The 24,810-nt window shown below is 41.2% G+C and overlaps 1 protein-coding gene across 3 annotated transcripts in view; it reads left to right on the top strand.

Annotated features, from left to right (window-relative positions):
• Nucleotides 1-21,835, top strand: part of PDE7B (phosphodiesterase 7B) — a 309,572-nt gene extending 287,737 nt beyond the window's left edge. For all 3 annotated transcript variants that reach the window (XM_037150161.2, XM_037150162.2, XM_053664890.1), the window contains 5 exons: nt 4,097-4,188; nt 7,574-7,718; nt 9,633-9,729; nt 13,930-14,010; nt 17,950-21,835. In XM_037150161.2, the coding sequence (XP_037006056.2) occupies nt 4,097-4,188; nt 7,574-7,718; nt 9,633-9,729; nt 13,930-14,010; nt 17,950-18,191 (657 nt within the window). In that variant the 3' untranslated portion in view covers nt 18,192-21,835. The remainder of the gene's footprint in view (nt 1-4,096; nt 4,189-7,573; nt 7,719-9,632; nt 9,730-13,929; nt 14,011-17,949) is intronic.
• The last annotated feature ends 2,975 nt before the right edge of the window (nt 21,836-24,810 follow it).

Raw genomic sequence — 24,810 nt, 5'->3', positions numbered from 1 at the left:
AATCCTGTCAAATCAACAAGTCTCATTCTGGCAGCTTTAGGGAGGATGGATTGAAGGAAGGAGCATTAAGGACAATAAAGCACTGAAATCAGACTGTTGCAGTGAAAGAAAGGATGGATATAAGTGACCTCATGTTGGAGGAACCAACAAGACTCAGAGACTGATTGGCGGTGAGAGCTGACAGGGGCCGTGGGGTGACTTCCCCCCGAGCACAGCCTAAATCTACTCAACTCATTACCTTCAGAGCACAGGGTTTTCTCAGTGAAACCAAATTTGGAGGGAAAGATTTCAGGGAGGGTGTAGAAACTAACATCTGATCAAAACAATCCACCATAGACAGTCTTTTAAAGCAGCAACTATGCGTAATCTTTGGAAACATGAGCATCATCACAGGCATTCATCAGTGTGTAAATTTCAGGTTTCTGAAGGCGCAGATGGGGCTGCACCAGGGAAACTGGTGGGAGGCGGCAAGGGGTGTGTGCAGGGCTTCAGTCTTGACAACTGGCAGACCTGAGTTTAAGGCCTCCCTCTGCCACTCGCTAGCCATGTGACCTCCCAGAGAAACCTGAAACTCTGTTACCTGTGAGTTAATGATAAAAATAGTGGAGAGTTATGTGAAGATTAAACGAGACCACGCAAACTGGGTGCTTCATAAATGTTAGTTCGTTCTCCCCATACGACCCTTATTTCTTGTTCTCTGGAATCCAGTGAAGTACCCCTACTTCCAACCTAGTTCCTGCCAAAACAAGCTTTTATTTATAGAGACTGCTCCCAGAAAGGTTGTGTTTATAATTGTGTACGCTATTGTCTTTCATTCTGTGCCAGCTTCCAGGCCCACTCGGTTTCATTCCATTTCCCTGGTATTCCTCTCCAAATATGGTTCCATCAGCAAATTTCTCAAGTATCCTTTTATTCTGTCTTTGGGAAGATGATTAATGAAGATCTGAAATCAGGCTGGCATAAATAACAATGCTTAAAGCAATCCTCCAGACACTTTTGTTCCACTCATCAGAGAGATGGTGTCATTTATCATTAGGGCTTGTTACCATTTTCCAGTGCCTTGAAAAACTCACATGAAGACACTCATTTCCATATCTACTTGAATTAGCTTTGCAAGTGAACGCTCACGAGTTACGAATTAAATGTCACCACAAGACAGAACATCTGTTACATCACACTGACCTACCACTCTCTGCTCTCATAAATCTTTATGGTCAAAACAAATTAGTCTAGGATGTTACTTCTAATAAACATTCTCTTTTGTTGTGTGTGGCTCATGCCCAAAAAGAGGTAATAGACCAGTTGATAAAAATAGCAAAAATCTCATCACTGGTTCCAACACGGTCAGGTGATAAATAACAAATTATGACTCCTTGGCAAAGAGAGAAATGAATAGCAGTAAAACAGCCTATGCAAGGGTCAGTATATAAGGATCTTGCCTTATGAAACTCAATTCTACAAAGTCCTGGACAGAAATTACTGTCTGGGTTTAGAGCCAAAAATAGTGGCAGTGTTCTTGAACTTTGTTTTTTCCTAGTAGATCCTTGATTGTGTTACTCACAGAGGTTCTCTTTTCTTGTTTCCCAAAGAAGTGGAGCATTATGTGGGTGGCTCAGCTCTAGACGGGGGCATAATGAGGGAATATTTTTCAGTCTTTCTCCAGGCTCCATGTAGTTTCCATATTCTTCTCTTTGCCTCCTTCCCCTCCCCTCTTCATTTCATTTTGGCTCAATAACAATAAAACTTGCCACCTTAACCATTTCGGTGCACATTTACATCACTGTGCAGTCGCCACCGCCATTCCTCTCGGGGACCCTTTGTATCTTGTAGGACAGCAGCTCTGTGCCCATTGAATAATAGCCCCCACAGCCCTGGCAATCACCATGCTTCCTGTCTCCAGGAATCTGACTACTCTAGGTGCTCATGTAAGCAGAATCATGTATTTTCTCCTCACTTTTAATGAATGCTGTCTTCCTGTATTTTCCCTAAGTTTATAACCCTTCTTGAAACAAGATGGAGAAGTAATACACAAATAAGAAAATAGAGCAAAACATTTTCCAGGGGGTTGGAAGCATTCCATTCTATATGTATCAAGTCAGTGGTAAGGCCATGATGTTTGCTAAGTAGAAAAAACACTGGATTGTAAGAACTAATCATTATCTAAATAGCTAATGTTCAGATAAGCAGCATATTTAAGATAACAGTAAGGTCAAAGTAGAGATTGAACACAGTAGAGGTTCCTATAAGGAAAGAAATATCAAGATAATTGAACAAGGAAGCAATTGTAGATTCAAACTGAGACCTACTGGGCTAAACGCCAATATGCCAGGTCACGAGGTTGCCGACAGAGCTGCCTCCACGGCGGCAGCTCTCAAACTTCAGTGTACATAAGAATTAATCAGCACAAACCTTCCAAATCAAAACTGTATTTATGGACTGGGACTCAGAAGTCTGAGTGCGTCATCAGCTGCCCAGGGGTTTACAGAGAAAGCTTCTTATAAGTGTTGGAAAACGATGGTCAGTGCCGTAGATCAGACTAGAGACTGTGAGGCCTGACTCTGCTTGGTTGACTAGTATAATCTTGGCTTCTGTGATGCACATAGCCCCATGGTATCCGTTAGTACCTATTTGTATCTGCTTCTCTTTCTTCCTTCTACATTGATTGTTGCCTGATCAAGCTATCGAAAACAGGGGCCAAGCCCCAATCAGAGTGGCTCAGTTGGTTGGGCATCATCCCACAAAATGAAGGGTCCTGAGTTCAATTCCCAGTCAGGGCACATGCCTGGGTTGCAGGTTTGGTCCCTGGTCAGGGCGTATATAGGAGGCAACCAATTGAAGTTTCTCTCTCATATCAGTGTTTCTTTCCCTCTCTTTCTCCTGCCCATCCTCTCTCACTAAAAATAAATTTTATGGAATTTTCTCAAAAAAAATAAAAATATACTTGCCTTTTGACCCAGCAATTCCACTGCTAGGATTATATCCTAAGAACCCTAAAACACCAATTTCAAAGAACCTATGCACCACAATGTTCATAGCAGCACAATTTACAATAGCCAAGAGCTGGAAGCAACCTAGGTGCCCGGCAGTGAATGAATGGATCAAAAAATTGTGGTACATGTACACAATGGAATTCTATGCAGCAGAGAGAAAGAAGGAGCTACTACCCTTTGCAACAACATGGATGGAACTGGAAAGCATTATGCTGAGTGAAATAAGCCAAGCAGTAAAAGACAAATACCATATGATCTCACCTTTAACAGGAAGCTAAACAACAAAACAAACAATCAAGCAAAATAAAAACAAAGACACTGAAATAGGGAACAAGGGGACAGCAACCGGAGGGGAGAGGGGAGGGAATTTCAGGGGGGAAAAATGGGAGGGATTCAGAGGAACTAGTATAAAGGACACAGGGACAATAACTAAGGGGATGGAAATGGAGGGGAGGGGGAGCATGGGGCGGAGTGGGCTGGGATGGGAGAAATAGACGGAAAGCTGTACTTGAAAAATAATTAAATAAAAAAATTAAAATAAATTTAAAAAATTTTAAACACCCAAAAAAACAGGCTGAGGCAGGAGTGAATGACATTAGCAATACACCCTCATTCAGTCCTCCACTGCAGGATCAACCAGGGCCACTTTCCCTTCATTATTGAAGCCCTGAGAATGGGCCCTGTGGTGGTTTTATTTTTTTAATATATTTTATTGATTATACTATTACAGTTGTCCCATTCCCCCCTTCATTCCCCTTCACCCTGCATACCCTCTCCCGCCCACGTTCCATCCCCCCTTAGTTCATGTCCATGTGTCTTAAGTTCTTTAGCTTTTACATTTCTCATACCATTCTTGCCCTCCCCCTGTCTATTTTCTGCCTACCATCTATGCTACTTATTCTCTGTACCTTCTTCCCCTCTCTCCTCCTCCCACTCTCCTGTTGCTGTCTTCCATGTGATCTCCCTGTGGTGGTTTTATTTTGTGTTTCTTTTTCAGTCTGCCTCTTTGTCATCAAAGAGGGGAAATACTGGCCTTGGTGAAGCTGTGTTCAGCATGAAAGATCAGTATCTAGCTTCTCTCTCATTTACTTTCATTTTCTTCCTAGAACATGTCAGTGCTGGAGAATCACCACTGGCGTTCTACAATCGGCATGCTTCGGGAATCAAGGCTTCTTGCTCACTTGCCAAAGGAAATGACGTAAGTAGTGTAGAGATGAAACATACTGATGTCCACACATTAGAGATAAGCCACCTTCTCTAGGGCATGCTTGAGACCCCCCGGGTTAACGGTAGTGAGCCAGCTCACTGTGCTTCCTGCCTACACTCCGTATTGTCTATCAAAGGAGATTCAGTGTCAGTTACTGCAACCCAGAAACCAGACTCTCTCTGCGAGCTTTGAAAGGGCCTTGGATCGTCTGTGACTTAACGTCAGGAAAAGGAGAATAAACAGTTCTCCACTTTCACACTCTTCAGCATCAGTGCTCTGCTTTGCCAAATTCCTGTCTTTTATGTTAACAAAATTGTCCTCTGGGTAGACCCAAATAATAAATATTTATCAAAAAGGAACACAGGAGTTCTCAAGCTCGTTTTAAGACTAGTTCAATGAAGTCTGTATCATCATTGCCCATCTCAGTGGAAATAGAAGTCAGGAAGTTTTTTTCTAAAATGTCTTTTGTTAAGTAACTGAATTGGCCCCAGTGATTTTTTCATCATTAATTTACCTGTGTCTCTTGTATTTTAGACAGAATGGGAAATACTGGTTTCCTGGTCTGCTGTTTGTTAGCCTGGGGATTTAGGCCGAATCCTACTAAATCCAAGGCCATTGCCTCATTGTCCACATAGCCCCAAGTTAGCTGCTGTACTGCCTACCAAGGCCAACACAGATTCTGATCTGTTTAATTAAAATGCACAGACCCCACGGTAGCTAGAAGAGAAGAAAATAAATAGATCTCTGCACCCTTCTTTCTGAAGGACACATATGTCAAGGTCACTGGCCAAGTTATGTCTCTCCATAGAACAGGAACTATGCTCTGGGCCCGTTCATTTATTCCTGGCCCTCTGACACTATCTCATGCTGTTTCCTAGCACCCAGAGGACTCTTAAATTTGCAGGAAGAACTTCATTTAGTTCCAATCACTTTCCCCTCCCAGGATCTAAAAACCAGTCCTCATGCATGAAATAAAAACTCATGCCTTTCACTAAAACAATAATTTGCAAACATAAAAAGAAATGCAAAAAGAAGTTCAAACTAGAACAAGAAATCAAGTAAGAAGGAGAAGAAAAGAGGAGGTTGGTGGCAGAGTCAGCTAAAGAAAGAAAGGAGAAGGGAAGGAAAAAGAATGAGGACAGAGGGGAAAAAAGGAAAAATAGAGGACTTGTCCCTATAATACCCACATTAATTCTGCTTGTTGCTCAATTAGTATTCATTTCCTGAGATACTTCTGCTCATCCCTATGGATTCCATATAGAAGTACTATATTTTTCATGTCTTTGTGGGTTACAGTGTTATAAGCTGCTTTTGCAAATAGAATAATCGTTATGCAATAATAATATGTGAAAGGATTATAATGAAGGTTATCATCATCATAATCATCATGATTATTCCTTCTATCCTCATGTAAATGCTATAAAATACTTTTTCTGATTTTAAAAGTAAAGGTTAAGCCCTGGCCAGGTAGCTCATTTAGTTAGAGCATCATCCTGATACGCCAAGGTTGCAAATTCAATCTCTGGTCAGGTAACATACAAGAAGCAACCAGTGAATGCATGAGTAAGTGGAACAACAAATCAACGTTTCTTTCTTTCTCTTTCTCTCTCTCTCTCCCTCCCCCCTCATCTTTCTCTCTCAAATCAATAAATTTTTTAAAATTTAGGCAAAGGTTTAAAATGGTTAACTCCACAAAGGAAAATTAAAAAAAGAATTAGCTTAACTATAAATTTTTTAAATTATAGATTAAGCTATACTAAATATTAAGACTTCCTCTTATCAAAACACATTATTTTGAAAAAGCAGAAAGACAAGCCATGTTATGGAAAAAGATATGTGCAACACATAATTGACAAAGGACCATTATTAAAAAACATACATGTGTAAACCTCTTAGAATCAGTAAGCAAAAGAGAGACAACCCGAGAGAATAATAGGTAAAGACTAGAATAGAAACTTCACGAAAGAGGATGTATCACTGACCAATAAACACATGAAATATGTCCAACCTCATCAGTAATCAAGGTAATTTATATTAAAACCAAAAAGAGTTGCATGGCTTACTCTTCAAATTGACAAAAAGGTGTAGAGAGGAGAATGTAAAGCAGTGAGAATCTTACTCTATTACTGCGATTGTTTCAGAGAAGCTCTTTTTGCGTGTGTACAACTGGAGGAGTGTAAGGGTGTTTACTGTGGCATTTTTTTTCTTCGTAGTCAAGAATTAGAAACAACTCAAGTGGCCATCAAAAGTAAAATGGATAAAAATCTTGTATTACTACATTGGAGTACAATATAAGAGACAATGAAAATGGATGAACAACTGCTCACCCATCAACACGGATGACTTTCAAAAACATAATGTTAAGCTAAAGAAGCAAGTCACAAGTTACTGTGTAACTTGAAGTTCAAAAGCAGTTAAAATTGAAACCATATTACTTAGATATGTATGTATAGATGGTAAATTTATTCAAAGTAGCAAAGAAATTATTAAAACAAAGATTAAGAGAGTGATTACTTCAGAGGTTGGGAGAAGAAAGATGTGACAGGAGACACAATGGGGACCATCTGGGGTGCAGGTGATGTTCTTGACCTTGGGGACAAATACAAAATGCTCACTTTATAATGATTCATTAAACTGTCTACGTATGTCATCTGTACTCTACTTAAATATTTTTATTTTTAAAGGTGAACTTTAGAAATAGTTATGAATATTTCCTTTCACTGATTATTTTGTATATGTGAAGTAAAGCTCTATTTTATTTTCCTCAAGTACCCCCTTTTCTCTGTATCATTTTTTACTAATACATTGCTTGTTTACTGCTTGGTAATGGTGCTTTAATCAACCACTGTCTGCTTTAAGTTCCAGCACCTCCTTCCAGCCTATCTGGTTTTTTCCATTGATGGGTCTTTCTGTTCCACAGTATCACTCACTACTATGGTCTTCATGATCACTCCTGCTATTATGCTCTTTTCCTTTTCCAGACAAATCTTAATGTTTGAGCTGGTTTGAGCGCTATGAAAGCACCACCCAAACTCCTGTGCTGGTCTTTTCTTGTCCTCCTTAAAGCATACATTTCTAGTTGGCTTTCAGTTTTTCCACCCTTAGGAATCGTGGGAATGTGTCAACTACCACGCTTTTGTTCACCAGAGGTTTCCATCCTTCTCTGCAGTCCTCCATGTACCTTCTGTCCGAGGGCAGAAGTGATGGTGGTGGGGGGGAGAATCACTCTTGTGCTGTGAGGGCCTGGGACTCTGTAATCAACAGTATCCAAGGCAGAAATGAGAGGACAAGCCACCCGACAACGGCAGAATCACTCACTCTCCTCAGAGGGGTTTGCTTTGTGTGTGTGTTTTGTCTTTCATTCTTGCGGACACAGAGAGGATATCGAACAGCAGCTGGGCTCCTTGATCTTGGCAACAGACATCAACAGACAGAATGAATTTTTGACCCAACTGAAAACTCACCTGCAAAATAAAGACTTAAGGCTGGAGGATGAGCAGGACAGGCACTTCGTGCTGCAGGTAAACAAGGGCAACAAAGCCGCTCTCCGCGCCGGGCCAAAACACACTGGGATGCGATCAATGGTTTTAGCGCTTTTGAGAAGGAGCTATCTCCCGTGGTATAAGTCAGAGCAGTGACCTACTTTATTAAAAGCTTTGAGACACATGACATTTTTAAGTGATTTCCAAGGAAGAAAAATCTGGGTTTGGGGTCAATAAGTTGATAACATCTCATTTTTCCTTTGTTGGTAACTGTTTCACCACAAAGTAGCCCCACTGGGCAGATGCATGTGGTAAGAATCTAGTGTATTTCGTGCCTTGATGTAAAATTGATACCTGTGCAATTTTAAAAGGTCATTTCTATAACACAAAATTATATTATGTTAACTATGGTACAAATAAAAAATTAAGAAGCGGGTACCTTCCTTTACCTAAAACCTGTTTAATCAAACCCTGCTTTACTTCTTTTTGCTACCTAAACTTAAATTTTCATTTGAGGCTCAAACATGTTCACCTAGTCTTAGCATTTTTAGGCACTGATAAACAAATTGTTTTAACCGCATGGTTTGACTCATATCAAGCCCAACTCTTTCTGTGTCATTCCATGGCAAGAAGCCATTTGCAGCATGAAAACAAGAGGAGTGGACCCCAGGAGTAGAACTCTGGCTTGGTATACAAAGCAGAGCCTTTTTCTTGCTCCTCCATTTTCTCTTGTCTTCCTTTTGGCACAAACGACTGAATGGGTGGACCCTGGACTCATCTAAATAGACCAACTTTAAGCAGGGAGACAGCCACATGGCCAACCGAACTGGGCCGTCTCTTCCCCTCCGTGCCTCCACGCTGCCCTCTAGCTGTCCAAAGTGCCACCTCCTTCCCAGGAAATGCTCCCCTCCCAGCTGCAGCCCTGTGTCTCCCTCCTTTCTTCCCCAGTCAGTCTTCTCTTCTCTGACTGCCACAGAGATCTACCTGGTGTCTGATTTTAGAGACTCGGGCTACGCAGTGAGTAGCTGAAAGAATTGCCCTAAACACTTCATTTCAAAAGGAGCTCTTGCTGGCACAAATAAATGCCCAAAGGACAGAATTTGGAGGGGAATTCTGTCCCTTACCTACTCCAGCATGTACTGGTGCCCCCATTAACCAGGGAATAAGAAACAACCAAGCCGGCAACGTATGGCCCAGGCTCTCCCAGACCCCAGCACTGTCAGCGATTCTGTGATCCCAGGTGAGGATAAAGAGGTTGTGCTGGTGGGCAGGGCGCACCGCAGAAGCCCACCTGGGCAGCAGTCTCCCTGCAGCTGGTGGTAAGGGGCAGCAGCCACTTCTCTGGGAATCCCAGCTAACCCTCTTAGGATCAACGTGACCGAGAAAGCAGGCAGCCCAGACACAGATGAGTGTGAGGCAAGCCAGGAGGCCTTGACTTGGCTCTGCCAACAAAACGCTCCTTGATTTGAGAGGACCCATCTCCCTGGCCGGCAGTCACAGCCTGCTTACACACAGAGACAGAGGCACGTAAAGGCAAACACACATAGTTTAAGCGATGTATGTAGTTGGTCATTTCAGCCACTGTGAGAGTGAGGTCCAAATGATCTCACTTGAGCCTGGCCGGGGCCTCTGCGGCCTCCCTGCCTGTGAGAGGTGGGGAAGCCAAAGGAACCAGGCCATGGCTTTCCTTGGCTGGACCACTCCAAGTCCCCTCCAGGAAGCTCGTGTCCTTGGACGGTGGCTCTTCTTCTCACTGCTATAAAGCGGGAGTTCTGAATGAAAGGTTTGTGCAGTGCTAAAGAAGTGCTGTTTCCTGAAGAGACGTATCAGTGGGGCACTGTGTGAATACAGGAGGCACGCTGGTGGGGGAGGAGGGGAAGTCCTTTGGGCTTGGGGTACATCTGCTGCTGAAGAAACCCTCTGACAGTCTCTCCCTGCCCTGTTACTTTTCAGATTGCCTTGAAGTGTGCTGACATTTGCAATCCTTGCAGAGTCTGGGAGATGAGCAAGCAGTGGAGTGAGAAGGTCTGTGAAGAGTTCTACAGGCAAGGTCAGTTGTCACCCGCGGAGGTGTTAGCGCTGCCCCTCCCCCTCTTGGGCATTTATCCTAACAAAACAGGAAATGGCTAATCTATTATGGCACTTGTTCTTTCATGGACTCTTACTGTCCTAACCTTTAACTCTCCTGCAAACTATCCATCCCTTCTTTGGAAATAAGTTTAAAATGAATAACATTGACTTATTATGGAAACAGGTAGTAATGAGGTGTAATAAAAGTGAGTGAATATGGGATACATGTATGAAATTTTTCATGGTTTTCCTCTGTGGATATAAAAACTTGAGAAACAGTTTGATTTTTACCCTGACCTTCATTTTAATGAGCTGACCACAGCCTAAAGGCTACATGCCATTTGTGGTCAATGTTTTCCACTCTGACAGAAGGACTTAACTCCTTTTGTGTTTCTTCCCCTCGCTCTCTTAAATAAAGCTAATAATGAAATAGAACTCAGCTGACCAAGAATTGAGTTCATCCTTTCAAATAGACATATGAAAAAGTCAAATGCCCCAAGGTAGGGTGTAATTGTTAAGAGATTAACCTCATTCAGAAAAAAGGCAATGAATGTGAGCGGGACCTTGACGCTGGGTGGGATATCAGCCTTCAAACACAGCCTTGTTTCTTCAGGCCTGGTTTCAGAGCTCAGGATGTTTGTTCAGGCACACCAGGTCCCTGATGTTAGTGACGGGATCAGGTTTGAGAGGCTGAGAACAAATAAAGCCTGAAGTGTCCCACATACCAGCTCTGTGGGGAGGTCAAGTAGCAACAGTGAGCCTTTTGGAGAAGCCTCCATCGAAAGATGTGTTGGTGACGTTGTAATGGTCCCAAAGGCAGAAGACAAAGCAGAATGGATTGGGTTTATGTGGGGACAAAAGGCTTTGCTCACCATCTCTTCCGCTCAGAGGAAAAGCGCTCGAGTGGCTCCCACAACTCTGTGTGACTTCACTTCAATTGGGTGTAAGTGGTTACAAATCAGAAGATCAGTTCCAGTTGCCCATAATATAAAATCTCCATGGAGAGGTAAACAAAGGAAAATAGGATGAAATTGGAGTAAGGAGGTTTCAGACTAGATAAGATAAATACTTTCTTTACTGTGTGATACAGAAAATATTGAAAAAGCACAGTGAGAGAAGGACTAGGTTCTTCATCCTTGGAAATCAAACAGACGGAAGAAAAATTCTACTCAGTCCTTCTTGGTTTTGACTCAGTCATGTGCTTCTGTTGGCATTGATTGCAGCTTAACCCTTTTTGTTGCTTATCTTGCATCCTTATTTGGACTGTGAGCAACTACCCAATCATGTCACATGGGCAGATAATAGTGGCCACACAGTCGGCGAATCAAAGTTGCTAAGTAGAATAAATGCGGCCAACTACAAAAAATAATCTGTAAGATCTCTTTGCAAAAAATGGGTTGTTGTCCTAAGAACATATGCATATATAGCATCATAAGATGGAACAACCTGGAACACTTGTCATTCTGATCACTGAAGGTGAGCTTCCAGGCCCTGTGCTCTGGCGTGTCTCCTGGCAGAGAAAGAAGACTAGAGTGAGCATGTCGGGTCCTTGTTTTTTAATTGTATTATGGTCTAGTAGAAGTTCAGCCTGTTTAAGAGGAGAAGGCCAAACTCTCTCGTCATCCACACTGCATGCCCTCCATATTGAATGAAAACTTTAAAAATTCTATATGCAGGACTTTTATCATTTTGATTAATCTTATTCTGGCTTTCAGTTTCGGATTTGGGCCTCCACAGATTACTGACAGTCTCAAAGTTTCTTTAATGATTTATGATGTTGAGCAAAGGAAACCCCCTAGAAACAAGATTGAGGACAAAGGGAGAAAGAAAATGAGATCCCCGAAATTAGGAAAACAGTGGTAAATTTTGAGGATTAAACAGGGATTAGGATTCTACCCCTCCCCTTGATGACTTAAAGATGTAGAATCTCTGTCCTGTTGTAATTACAGATTGGTATCTTCTCAATCAACCAAGATCCCAGAAGTTCATATTGGACATCTGCTTCCAGCCTTGTCTAATCCTCAGTAAAACTGTGATTTTCCCTATATACCAGGCCCCAATGGGGATGTCACAAATGATACAAAGAAGTATACTTAATCTTTCATAACCTCAAAATAGCAAGCAGTAAAGTTCCTAGAGGAAAGAAATTATGTAATTTTCCTCTTTTGATTCTCTACATTGATTAACAAGGTATCTAAAATATATAGTGCTTTATAAATACGTGTTGAACAAGTAAGTGAATAAATGATCTGATTGGAAGACCCCTGATGGTTGGGGTCAGGAGAAGATCCAGTGCTGAGGAAGCTAGAACCTGAGCTGGGTATTGAAGGGTGAGTAGTACACTCTGCTTCCCAATGGGGTGGTCACAAGGCATGCTAGTTCAATTTAAATTAATTAAAATTACATAAGTTAAAGAATTTGGCTCCTCAGTATTTTTAATTATATTTCAAGAGGCTACTGTAGTGGCCAGCTCAGGGAACACTTCCATCACTGTAGAAAATCCACCTGGACACAGTGCTGGTCTACACAGAGAGAAGTGTAAACGGACAGCGGCACTGAGATGGGACCATGTCCCTGCCTCGCAGACCGGCTTGTCCAAAGAGGGTGAGAGGTTGTGTGGATACACACCAGGCAATAGAGCATGGCACTTTCTCACAGAAAGTGCATTTAGGGCAACATATGTCATTGAGGTAGAAGAAATGCTGAAGGAAGAAAACTAGCTAAGGAGCAAACACAAAGAATGAGTTATCAAAAAACCAAATCAGAATTAGGCAGAGTGAAAGTAAGGAAGAAAAGATATTCCAAAAGAGAAATAAACAGGATTTGATGCCTCAATATGGAGGGGAAGGAAAGGGAAAAATCAAAGATGATTTCTCCGAAGTGTCCAGATCGATGGAAAAAACACAATAAAACCAGGAAAGTGAGGAGTAGAATTGGCTTTAGGGGGATTCATTTTAGTATTAAACAGTGTCATGCCCTGCCCTCAGAAGGCTGTTGTCATCTGGCTTAACCTGAGGATGTCCTCAGGTTAAGCCAGAGGGATTTCCTCATGTCATTCTTGAGAATCTCCAGAGCACAAGATGCCATGGGAAGCCATCTGAGAGAAAATGGTGGAAATGTGGCATCTCTAAGGTTCTGCATCAGGAGCCAAGTGCAGACACGAGGGAGCCTGACTTCCTAGGTTGGGGTCCAGGCGCCATTTTTACTAACAGTGCTTCCCCAAGTCGACGTACTTCCTTTCTGTTCATCTCAATTTCCTTATCTGTAAAATGGGGATTATAATGAGGCTGCTGGGAGGATCTAAATAACTAATAAATTACATAGCTAAAAATAATTAAATTAATTATGTAGGGAAAATGTTTAGAACAATGCCTGGCACACAGTGAGCATGATATAAATGTTATATTTTTATCTCCCCTCATTTAGAGAAATCTATTCACTAATGTCTCTGAGGACGAGCTTATCTACTAATTAACCAGACTGTTTTTCCCGGTGTAACTTTTCACCCTCAGGAAGAATCAATAAAAGTATTTTGATAAAGTTTTGTATGGTACATTTCTTCTTTGCTTTTCTAGCTGACATGGGTGAAAAAATGTACCATTCTGACCTTTATACTTTTTTAAACCTTCAGTTACATCAGGTAAAATTCTAAGGAGACAGAATGAAAGATATCAGACCCTTATTTCTGATTAGATCTGTAGCTGCTGGCCGGGATGCTCTTTGGATGAGATCTCCTGGTCCCTCCCTTCATTTCCTACCTGCTTATTATTTCTGGTTGTTCAAGTGAAACCAGACAAGGGTCAGGAAGAATGAAAGGAGGGTAAGAAGCATAAAATCTGTGTTTTTAACCTGTAACTTAAAGTCAAAACTTGCATTTTATGTTAGGAAATTGCCCATTAGTTGTACCCTTGTTTTTATAGAGCTTGTTCAAAAGTTTATTTTAGCCCCAGAGCACAGCTATTTACAATGAGCCTATTATAAATGGACATTGACACTCTGATATTTTAAATTTTCACAGAAGCTACCAGAACAAGGCAGAGCAAACCAAACCTAAAGGCTTCCAAAGGATAGGAAGAGAACAGTAATTCCCAGAATAACTTCTTCCAACTAGGTGGTTAAAACTACCAACACTCATTTTCATAAGTTCTAGATTATCAATGTGTTTCTTCTTTCTTCTTAGGTGACCTTGAAAAGAAATTTCAACTGGAAATCAGTCCTCTTTGTAATCAACAGAAAGATTCAATTGCTAGTATACAAATTGGTGAGTTGAATTCAATTTTAATTTTAAAGGAATATTTTGGGACCTCTGCCAAGAGTCAGAAAGAAAAGGAGACCTACACTCAGCTTCCAAAAGACCAAACTGGAGATTTACTCAACACCCCTCTGAATGGCTGAGTCCAAATGAGCACTCTCATCATGAGTAATCTACTAGGTAACTACCCATAGAGGAGCTATGAAAAATAGGGTGAAGGTTTGGTTATAGACTCTTAACTAACCTTTATTAACACTGTCTTTCAGAATTAAATCAAAATCAAATAGAGTAGAAGGAAAATAATAAGAATCAACTATTCTCTGCTGAAGGACAGATTAGCTCCCATTCTCTTTCGGACTTAAGGGGTGGGAAGCCAGCAGAATCGGCCTTTAGGAGCCTTCCCCACCCCAATTTGGATGACTATGCTTCCTCCCCCATATTCAAGCTCAAGAGCCCAGGCCAGACCCATGCCCTCCAGTCATGCTATGCCTTGGCAGCCTGGGCTCCATGCTTCTCTGCTGTCCTTCAAAACTTGTCTTCGGTCTCATCTCTCAGGATCACACACTAAAGTATCAAGTGCACTAAACTGTTAAACTGTGATGTTAATGAATCTAAAATAATTTTTACTTTAATAAGTCATATAGAAGACCATTAAGCAAATCAAACTGGAAATTTTAGGCATTTTACTGGGGGAAATATTGTTGACCCAATAAGAATGTCTCTATCACTCCTTAAACACTCTATCAATTCCATCTACATATAAAGCAAATCTTTCTTCTCCTTATAGTTCCCTCCAGTTAAAACCACTCCGAACTTTAATCTTTTACTTATAAGCTATGGCCCTGACATGTACCAGTTTATGTTTTTTCACCAGTTTCCACAGACCTCAAACAGCTTAATGCATTCGTGGTGTTGCAGACTTCTACAGGGTTCAAAGTTTAATGTCGTGGCATTGACATGGAAGGGGGCACCCAAAAGATAAGCTTAAAATTAAGAAAACCAGAGCAAGTTAAAATAATATGCTTACTGCCACTGAGGGTCAAATCTAATCCCCAGTCCCACAAAGTAGGATGAAATCATCCTAAGAAGTAGGGGCCAAATTCATCTAGTTAGAAAAATTCAAATGGAATCCACAAACTAAAATGGGTATGTTGGAATTAGGAGATTATTGGTTGTCTTTTCACTTTTCCAAATTGCCCTTAATATTGTTCTGTTGTTTTTACATTTAAAGTGATTCCTCTACCTGAAAAAGAGAAAGGGGGTTTATTTTTTAAAAATTGAACCCAGGAAGAATCCAGGACAAATGAAGCTATGGACCAGCTGGGAGAAAGGCAACGTTAACTGAAGAGTGGCCTTGGCCTCCCTGGGTCAAGCCCCTTCTGCCGGGCACTTTAGTTGTGGAGGGTCTGCAAATGTGATAGATACAAAAGGAATAGACCCAGACCAAAAGCTTAATTCCAGGGTGCACTTGATTAAGCTCTGGCTAGAAAGATATTTGCCAGGCACCTGTTAAAGAGATCCTGGAGTGCCAAAGAAAAACATTCACATCGTTAAGCACAAGACCTGAATTTTCACGACGAACCTGATTTCAGAGATTCTATCCTGTTGTCATGAGAACACACTTATTTTGTCAGATCATGTGTCCTGATTTTCAGCTCAGGAAATGTGGTTACCATAGATACCTGTTTTTAAAATGGGATAGGGACTGACTAGGAAAGTATCATGGATGCCGCACCAGCACACCAATAACACAGAGGGAAAAAAAGGTGATTAGAAAACAACCCTTAGCACATAACTCTTTGTCTCTGCTCCACATCTCCCGGCTGTGTGGGGTCAGGGTTGGGAGGTGTGGGGTGTAGGAGTAGGTCAGGCCGGACCAGAGAAATCCAAACAGATAAACAGTGCGATGGGGGCCACAGGGTTCACCTCCCCAGACAGATTTTTCCAGTGGATCTTAAGTAGTACAGCAATTTCCTCTGTCTTGATTCCCCTGGAACTGAAAATGTCCCCTCTCTTTTCCCTGTCCCAACCCACAGTGGGAATTTTCTGAATGCCATCTCAGGTTTAGGTGGGATTTTCTCATTAAGTAATTCATATTCCCCTGAGTGGAACTGCGACTTCATACCTCCCCACCCTTCCCCACCCCATTGTTCCTCTCTTTCCCTCAAACTCTATATTTTAAAAAGATGTAAAAGAAAGAAAAGACTCTCTAATTGGTGAAGTCTACAGGAAGATGAGGAGAAAGAGGCTTTCCTCCCATCCTTGTTTACTCTGAGGCTACCGGTCCCTCCCTTCCCCCCATTCCCACCCTTCAGGAGGGCGGTGCCTGGGCAAAGTCACTACAGCCTTTGAGCAGCGAGGGAGGTTCCCAAACCTGATCATGAAGATTTGAAACAAAAGCCTTTCTTCATTTTAAAAACTTCCTCCTAGTGTCTGTTCAGACTTCAAAATGGCTTTTCTATCTAGTATAAGAAGTCCTTATTTATGACAAGGAGACATGCAGAGGTGTAATTCCAGAGTAACTTCAGAAAGAAAATGAGTTGGATTTTTAAATGCTGGATTTTAAAATGTTGGATTTGTAACTTTTTTATATTTAAGGTAAACTTGATAAATATTTACAACTTAAACTTCGTAGTTGCAAACTTTGCAAACTGTCTTTTTAGATATCTAATATCTAATCTCTCTTAAGGTGAGAGAGATTAGAAATTAGATATGAAGATTATGAAGGAGGTAAAGATAATTTAAGAATAGGAAGCAAGGAAATTCAAAAATGAAATCCTTACTTGCTGCCTCCCTATATAACCTTATCAAATTACAGACATAAAGTTGCTGGCTTAACGTTCCTCCTCAGGTTAGGGCTATCAAACATGATCTCATGAGATTTAAATTATTATTTCCCATAAGGTGAAATAATGCAGAAAAGAACAGTAACATTCTGCACTGCAGCATCTTCTTCCCATAGCTATAGCATCCTCAAAGGCCAAGTATCTACTGTTTGTCCAAAGAAAAGACAGTGAGATCAAGCTTTATAATTCACATGCCTGCACGCACACAGGCTGAGCGGGTAGAAGACTAGAATGCTGGAAACACTTGCCTCTTCTCTCCACCAACTGCATTTCAAGAAAACACAATGAAACCTGAATATGTCTAAGTTTGTGATGATCCTAACAATTCAGCCTAGACCGCAAGTTATCTTCGCTTTAATAAATCATGTTTAATATGAAATATACATGAAGGGTGAAATAGGATTTGAAAGCAAAAAGTCTAAAATAAATTAAGAGAACAGACATGCAAACGTAGAAGTCTAATATCAAATCATCTTACCTCACTGTTAAAGCAAGACTTTTATGCAGGTAAAAGTCAGCTTTGAAGATGAATGAGCTTTCACTTGCCTACACTTAGTTCTTTAACATACTTGAAATTCAGACAAAACTATGAAATGATAATCCTGAAAAATATTCTATAAGCTAAATGTGTGAATATTCTAGGTCTAAAGCAATGATGTGGCCCTTCCAGACATGATTTTCCCTTCCCTGCCCTTCCCCACCCATCCTCCTTAGTTCTAGCACAGATGGTCTTCTACGTGTTTGTTTATATCTCTTTCTCCCTCTGCAAGGAAAAATAGCCAGTATTTATTGAGTGTTTACCAAATGCCAGGAGCTTTCGAAGCATTTCACATGTGTTAAATCATTCCATTGTCATAACCACCTGACAGGTTTAGTACCCTTCTTAGTTCCTTTCTACAGATGAGAAAACTAAGGCACAGAGAAGTCAAGTGTCAAGCCCAAGGTGACATATTTTATGCTCCTCGGTTGAGGGTAAGGACCACATCTTGTCTGCTTTACACGCTTGGACTAAGGACATAGTAGGCCCCCAACGTGTTTGTGAGAAAGGAAGAGGTAGTTTTCACTGCCCTCGTGGTGATGAGTTTGGTCTCGCCTGTTCCAGGTTTCATGACCTACATTGTGGAGCCACTCTTCCAGGAATGGGCCCGTTTCACCGGAAACAGCACCCTGTCTGAGAACATGCTAAGCCATCTTGCGTACAACAAAGCCCACTGGAAAATGCTGCTGCTCAAGCAAACCAGAAGCAGCAGTAGTGGCAGCAGCAGAAGCAGCGCCAGCCCGGACCACACAGACCACGGAGCTGAGAATGAGGAGCAGACGGTGACCGAAAGCGTCACCCCGTAGTGCCCACCAGGCCTGTCCCCAGCTCTGTACACTGAGAGAGTGACAACCGCCTTGAGCGGAGGCCTCCTGAGAGGGCAGAAGCTCTGAGTGGTTCTTGCTCATAAACCCAGCCACTCTCTTGGTTTCATCCTGGGGCATTTCAGAATGCCACCTTCCTCCTATCTACCTGCCCCTTCTTTTCCCAAGTGTACAGAAGCCATTTTTCACCTCAACATTAGCTGCCGAAATGAACGACTTCATGCAGTAATACGGAAGCTAAATCCAAGGACAGGCCTACCCCTCAAGAAGAAGACCGAAGAGAAAGAAAGAGGTGCTTCTGCCATGTCTCCCATGGGCCCTGGGTCACACTGTGACAGGCAGCAGTTCCTAAGTCCAGAGCATTTTAGCATTTGCCATCTGACTGCTGATCTGCATGACAAAAACACCAGCATATTTGGAACTCCAAGGATATTGGTCTTAAGTGAGAGCACAAAAGAGAATGTGAGAGAAAGGACCTTCTATTTTAATAATAATTATTATTATAAAATAATAATAAATCTTTTTAACTTTTATATATTATGCACTAGCCAAGGGATCTCAAACTTGGGACTGTGATTACTCGGTGTACCCAAACTTGAACGGGGGTTCATTGTTTTGTTACTGACTTTACACCACTTTGGGTCAAAGATTTGGCATCTTCTCAATTTAAGAAATCACATTTCCCATCCGATCTGAGGGGAAGGTGCTGTACAGTTCATTCCTTTGCACCATTAACCAATCTATCTGTCTTTTATCAATAACTCAGTTTCAATGACCTTTGTATTCACACATACACACTTTCTGTAAATACCAAGCGCTACTGATTCCCATGCCAAAATACATGAGTATTATGGGATTGCTACCTGTATAAACAATGGCACTGTGAACAGAATCCTGTTAGTTTTAATACAAGAGAATGCATTTGTAAATATGGTATAGAGTTTATTAATATACTATTGTTTGCAGATAAAGGCCTTAACTTTAAACATCTTTCATCTTCTGAAAGCTGCCCAACATAAATCCTCAGAGATGTCCTTCTGAACTGCTTTTTCACCTCCATCTCTTTGCTTCCCGGCTACGGTCACCAACCAAAACTGAATCAAGTCTTTGAGGGAATACTTTGGAAACTTCACGTGCATTCCACTTGAGACCATAGTGTTTCATCTATGGCACTGAGCATCATTTCCTCAGAGTAACGAGACCCTTCTACAAGCCTGAAGTCACTTTTCAATGCAGCGAAGTTGCACATTCTGTTTCAACAAGCCAGCTGATAAGCTTGTGTTTATGTGACTCTTGTCATGGACCATGGCAGTGTGTCAACCATAGGTCTCACAAGCCTTCTATGACCCTGTCATCTAACCATCAGGGAATTCCCTGCTCCCCATCCACACTTCTGTCTGTTACGACTACAGTACCAAAGCACTTTGGTTTTATGGTTGGCGTGCACTTCTTTGGTGTTAATAGCAACTGGATTTTTCTTTTTCTTTAATTTCATGTGAACAACTACCCACCTGTTTAGCTCAATTTAACATTATTTAAGTAAAGAAAATATTTTAGTTTTCTGATGGCATTTACCCTCCTGGCAGATCATTATGCTTACTCATGACTGTAGCTAGCAGAATTGCCTGGGAATTTTGTTGCCATTTTTTCTGCAGACACTGCCATAAAATCAGTTTGCCAGAGCATTCTTCTCCAGCCAGCTTACCTTTGCACCCTGAACCTTTTCTTTAGCAGTGCTAGCATAGCTAATGTTAGATGAAAATTGGCAATGCCCCTTTCTTTTAACCTTAAACAAAGCGGTAGTGGAAGGTGATGGTGTGCTCGTTTCTGCCACTGCCAAGCTGTTTCGAAGGCTGACAGAGGGACAGCTGACTCACTTCCTAAGGGCAACCTTTGTTTTCCTCCTAACATAGAAATGAGATGTTAGAGACTTTGACTGGATTGTAATAGGTTCCTGCAGAGAGACTGAGGCTTGCAGAGATAAGGGTTAGGGGACATTTTGGAACATTGGTTATAGGCTCATCAGATATGGAGAGCTTGTCAGATGGTACTAAAGAAAGTGTGAAAACTTCGTGAAATGGATGGATAAGTTGACATTGTTGGTAGGGGTAAGAAGGGAAGTTGGGAAAACTTAACACTAACTTTATTTTTTTTTCTATAATAACCATGAACTGTCAGATAACCTTTTATTGCTTTAGTACTCTGAAGCTCTCAGCTTGGTAGGGCCCCAAAAGAGAATATGTTGAATGTATTCCTGCTTCCAAACCTCACTCATCTTGGTTTGGAGATGCAGAAAGGGCTTTTGAGTAGTCTATTTTTAATGTACATGAGATCAAATCAAGGAAAGCAAATACTGGGGGCGATAAAGTATAGATAAGAAAGAAAATGCTATTTTAGCTCTACCTTGACTTTAGAAAATAGACTTTGTTTAAATTATATTTATATTATAACTTAAATAAATAATATTGGGGGTGTTTTTAGTAGTTCCAAGTTTATAGGGCAAAAGTGTTTAAGTTACAGTTAGGCCTTAAAGAAGAACTCACAGAGAAAACTACCAAATATTTTATCCAAGGGTTAAGCCTATGAAGCAGCTACTAGTACAATGAAAATATGAAGCAAAGGAGACATGATGCATAAACTAGATGTATTTGTGGCCTCTGTTCAACCATCTGGAGACTTCCTGAGTTCTCTATTTCTAGGCAAAAATAAAAAATAAAAAAAAGAGGGTGGGGGGAAGGAGGGAAAGAGAGAGAGAGAATGTGAAAATGTTTTTTCTTGCCTACTATTGGCTCTCTTGCAATATTTTAATAGAGGGAGACCAGTTACTAGTTGAAACCCAGCTGGTGGATCATCCATGGACTTTGTCTTCACATTCTTCTTCTCCCAGTCCATGGACCATCAATAGCTGACTTACTGAGTGTAATTCTTTCATAGCTTGAGAAGAAAGAAATACTGCCCTGGCTGATGTAGCTCAGTGGATTGAGCACGGGCCTGCAAACCTGAGGATCACAGTTCAATTTCCAGTCAGGGCACATGCCTGGGTTGCAGGCCAGTTCCCAGCAGGGGACGCACAAGAGGCAACCATACACTGATATTTCTCTCCCTATCTCCTTCCCTTCCCCTCTAAAGATAAATAAATAAAATATTTTTAAAAAGGAAGGAATCCAAGGGCTATTTTTAGTAAGCAAGGTAAAGTTAAAATCAAATTGAGAGAAAGAGAATATATAACACTGCCAGACCTGACAGGCAAAGCCCGCTTTTCCTTTTTACAGCATCGGTGAGTAGTCAGAACTTACCCATAACTCCCCGCGAGGCTGGGTAAAAGCCCACTCTGTTCCTACCTGCTTCAGACCCCTGCACCACTGTCTCCACGTAGTGCTTCCAACAGGACAGGCCTATTTTGTCACCTTTTTCCATGTAGAACCAGATCTGCTCATTGATTTGAAAATTGGTTATGAGCTTGTATCTCACTGTGTTTCCTATGCTTTGTTCTGTTAAGAAAAACCTTAAAATTGTGTTGTTTTGTGTACACATGTGAGGTTTGGAAAAAAAAAAACACCTTGTGAGTTTCTGCTCAAAATGTGGCCTAAATATCCATTGGCATGTCTAAATAAACAATTAAAATAAAGGCAATTTCTTTAAAATATAACACTGTAAAAATGTCCTGATTCTCACCACATAGCATATTATCAGCCATCCAGTTGGATTCAACAAGGAGGAGAAGAAACTTTCCAGAAAAAGATGCAGGCAGGAGCCGTGCGACCCCTCCCACTGGGGGGCTGCAGGAATGGCCATCTCCATAACGGCACCACTTGCCAGTTTGTGCCAAGTTAGGGAAAGGGGGCCACCGTTCAGTTCTGCCTTTCCCCTAATACTTTTCTAATTCACATTTGTAAAACTCATGTATGAAAGAGAATGAGGTACAATGCTTTAGGTTGTGAAAACAGAACAGACTTAATTCAAGAATTACATGTTCAACATATGGTCTTGCATATCAGGATGGGAAGCCACCCAGAACAATAGAACGGTTCAGGCAAGACAACTGAGTGGCCTAAATGTATCTAGAAATAGAGGAGAAAAACAAAATGCCACCCTTGTTTCCCAGAAACACCCTTGTCTCTTTATGACCCCATCTCCATTGTATGAAGACTGGTATTCAGAATGTCACCAACTTCTTGATGCCTGCCATGTCTGAAGGCAACAGCCCTGTTCCTTTATGCACATTCTGTATCACAAAGTCAAAATCAAAAGTAAGATCCCAGTGCTATCCAAGTAAAGGTCAAACATGACTTTCAAATGTACCCCAGGAACTTAGCAAAACATTGTCAATCAGGCCATATCTATATGAGTTGTAAGAATATGCAATAAACAAATATTGGTCGAGGATCTACTATGCGCCAGGGATTGTGCTGGGTACTTAGAATATAAAAAGACCTGCCCCTCCCCCCAGTGGGGGGAGGGGCATGGGAGAGGCAACCACACACTGACGTTTTTCTCCCTCTCTTTCTTTCCCTCCCTTCCCTGCTCTAAAAATAAATAAATAAAATCTTTTTAAAAATAAAAATAAGAAAAGATAAAAATTAAAAGACCTGGCCCCTCCAGCAGCATTCAGACTTATTCGGAGACTGGCATGACCAGTCACTGCTTCCTACAGGATTCACAGAACATCTCTGAGGGCCCACTCGAAAGCTCCCTTGGAGTACAACCTAACAGAACACAGGCAAGCTTTGGAGCCTGAAGTGGGTCTCCATCTTGACTCTGTCACTAACTGATTCTGTGATTTTAGGCAAGTTACTCACCCTCTATAAAATTATTTCCAGACAATAATATCTTTATCATATTGTTGTGGCAAACAAAAGAGATTGTGTACAAAAAGCACCAAACTCTTTGGTACGTGGTAGGCTTTCAAGAGATGCAAGTCCTATCCTTTTAAGTTACGAGAAGCTTAGCAAATAGCTATGGGTGGGAATGTGGAGAATATATGGTGGGAAATGGAGTAAAGAAATGCTGGCAATTTTACATTAGGACACCAAACTCATTTTTACATTTTTTCAACAGATTGGTTAATTTACATAGTTATTTCCTTCCAAGGTCAGGTAAAAGAATTAGCCCTTCATATTGTCACTCAAATGAAAGCTCTCCCTCAGCTACAGCCTGCTTTTCTGTTTAATCCTCTATATTCTAATAGAAGATAGTGTGTCTTTTGCTTGCAATTTTGTTAGAAATTTCTGGGAAGGAAACAGTGCCTTAAAAAAATGAGAACCATCTCTTCCCTTTGCCACCTGTGCCACCAAAGCCCTAGTTCTGGCTCTCGTTCTGGCTCTGGACGATGACTCTGGTCCTCTGTGTCAGGCCTGGCAACTTGTCTGGGCTTCCACGGGCTCCACGCAAGCAGGCTGGACTGGTGCCTCCAGGACACAGTGGCTCACGCCACAGTTTTCAAACATGTTCTCGGCTACTGCTTCCTGTCTGTCCTAGGCCAGGACTGAAAATAGAGGCACTTCTCAACATCCTGTTGGAGAAGCCGGAAGACACAGTCCCACCTCCATGGGCATGCAGTGGGCAAACATTTGAGTAACGACTAAACAAGGGGCTATGAAATGGTCCAGGATGGGCTTTTTTTCTTTTTTATGTTTAGTTAAGCGAGAGAGATTATTGGAAAAACTTTGTTTTAGCTGATATAGTTTGAAGATAGATGATTGCCTTTTCTTAATCATCTAAACAACGATGTGTCTTTGATTCACTTGCCTGAAATGCTTAAATTCTAGTATTGCAAGGGCTTGATTTATTCTTCAGTAATTCTTTCCCTTTTAAGGGAGCAATATGGTAGAGTTTTAAAAGTGTGGGCTTTGGAGTCAGATTGAGCAGAATTCAAAGCACTGGTATCACTTGCTAGGTCATGAATTTAATCTTCCTGAGCCTCCATTGCCTCATGTATAAAATGAGAATGACACCTACTTCCCAGAGTGGTTACAAGGTCAGCATTTGAGCACATGCATAAAACATATAGGTTTCTAGCAGAAAGGGGGTACTCAGCAAACGTAAATGCCTACATATTTTAAAGAAAAAAACTACAAACTGGGAGTTAAGGTCTGTCTTTTGCTGTCCCTAAGTTGTATAATTTCCATGCAAAAGGAAAAACAAGCCATTAATAGACATTAAGCATGATTATACATACAGGTGACCAGCTAGACCATAAAATAACCCTTATAATATGAATAAAATATTATAAAATGTATTATACAAGAAGACAGTGTTCCTGTGGAAATAAAGATACATGGATAAAACCAGAGAAAATAAATAACTGTCTCTCTTTTTTTTTTTAAGTAAATACACCTTAGTCAGCCAGAGTGAAACAACTTGTTTAATCTAAGCCTTTCCTAGAGTTCAGGATAAGACAACCCTGGCTACAGAGAAGGTTTACTTAATAAATAGAACTCGATGATCGTGAATTCCACTCCTCTCCTACAAACCGTATCCACAGAAGTTCCCGGTGGCCCTTCCCCTTGGAACTTCGGAGCCCTTCTGTCTGCTGACAGCATAGCAGAGAAATGCCAGGTAGTCTCTGTAAATAGATGACCTTAAAATCTAGTTCAGTCTT

The sequence above is a fragment of the Artibeus jamaicensis genome, unplaced genomic scaffold, assembly GCF_021234435.1.
Source record: "Artibeus jamaicensis isolate MK-2021 breed Jamaican fruit bat unplaced genomic scaffold, CSHL_Jam_final contig_387, whole genome shotgun sequence".
Classification (NCBI taxonomy): domain Eukaryota; kingdom Metazoa; phylum Chordata; class Mammalia; order Chiroptera; family Phyllostomidae; genus Artibeus; species Artibeus jamaicensis.
The sequence above is the reverse complement of the archived record's forward strand: the minus strand, read 5'-3'. Positions and strand labels throughout refer to the sequence as shown.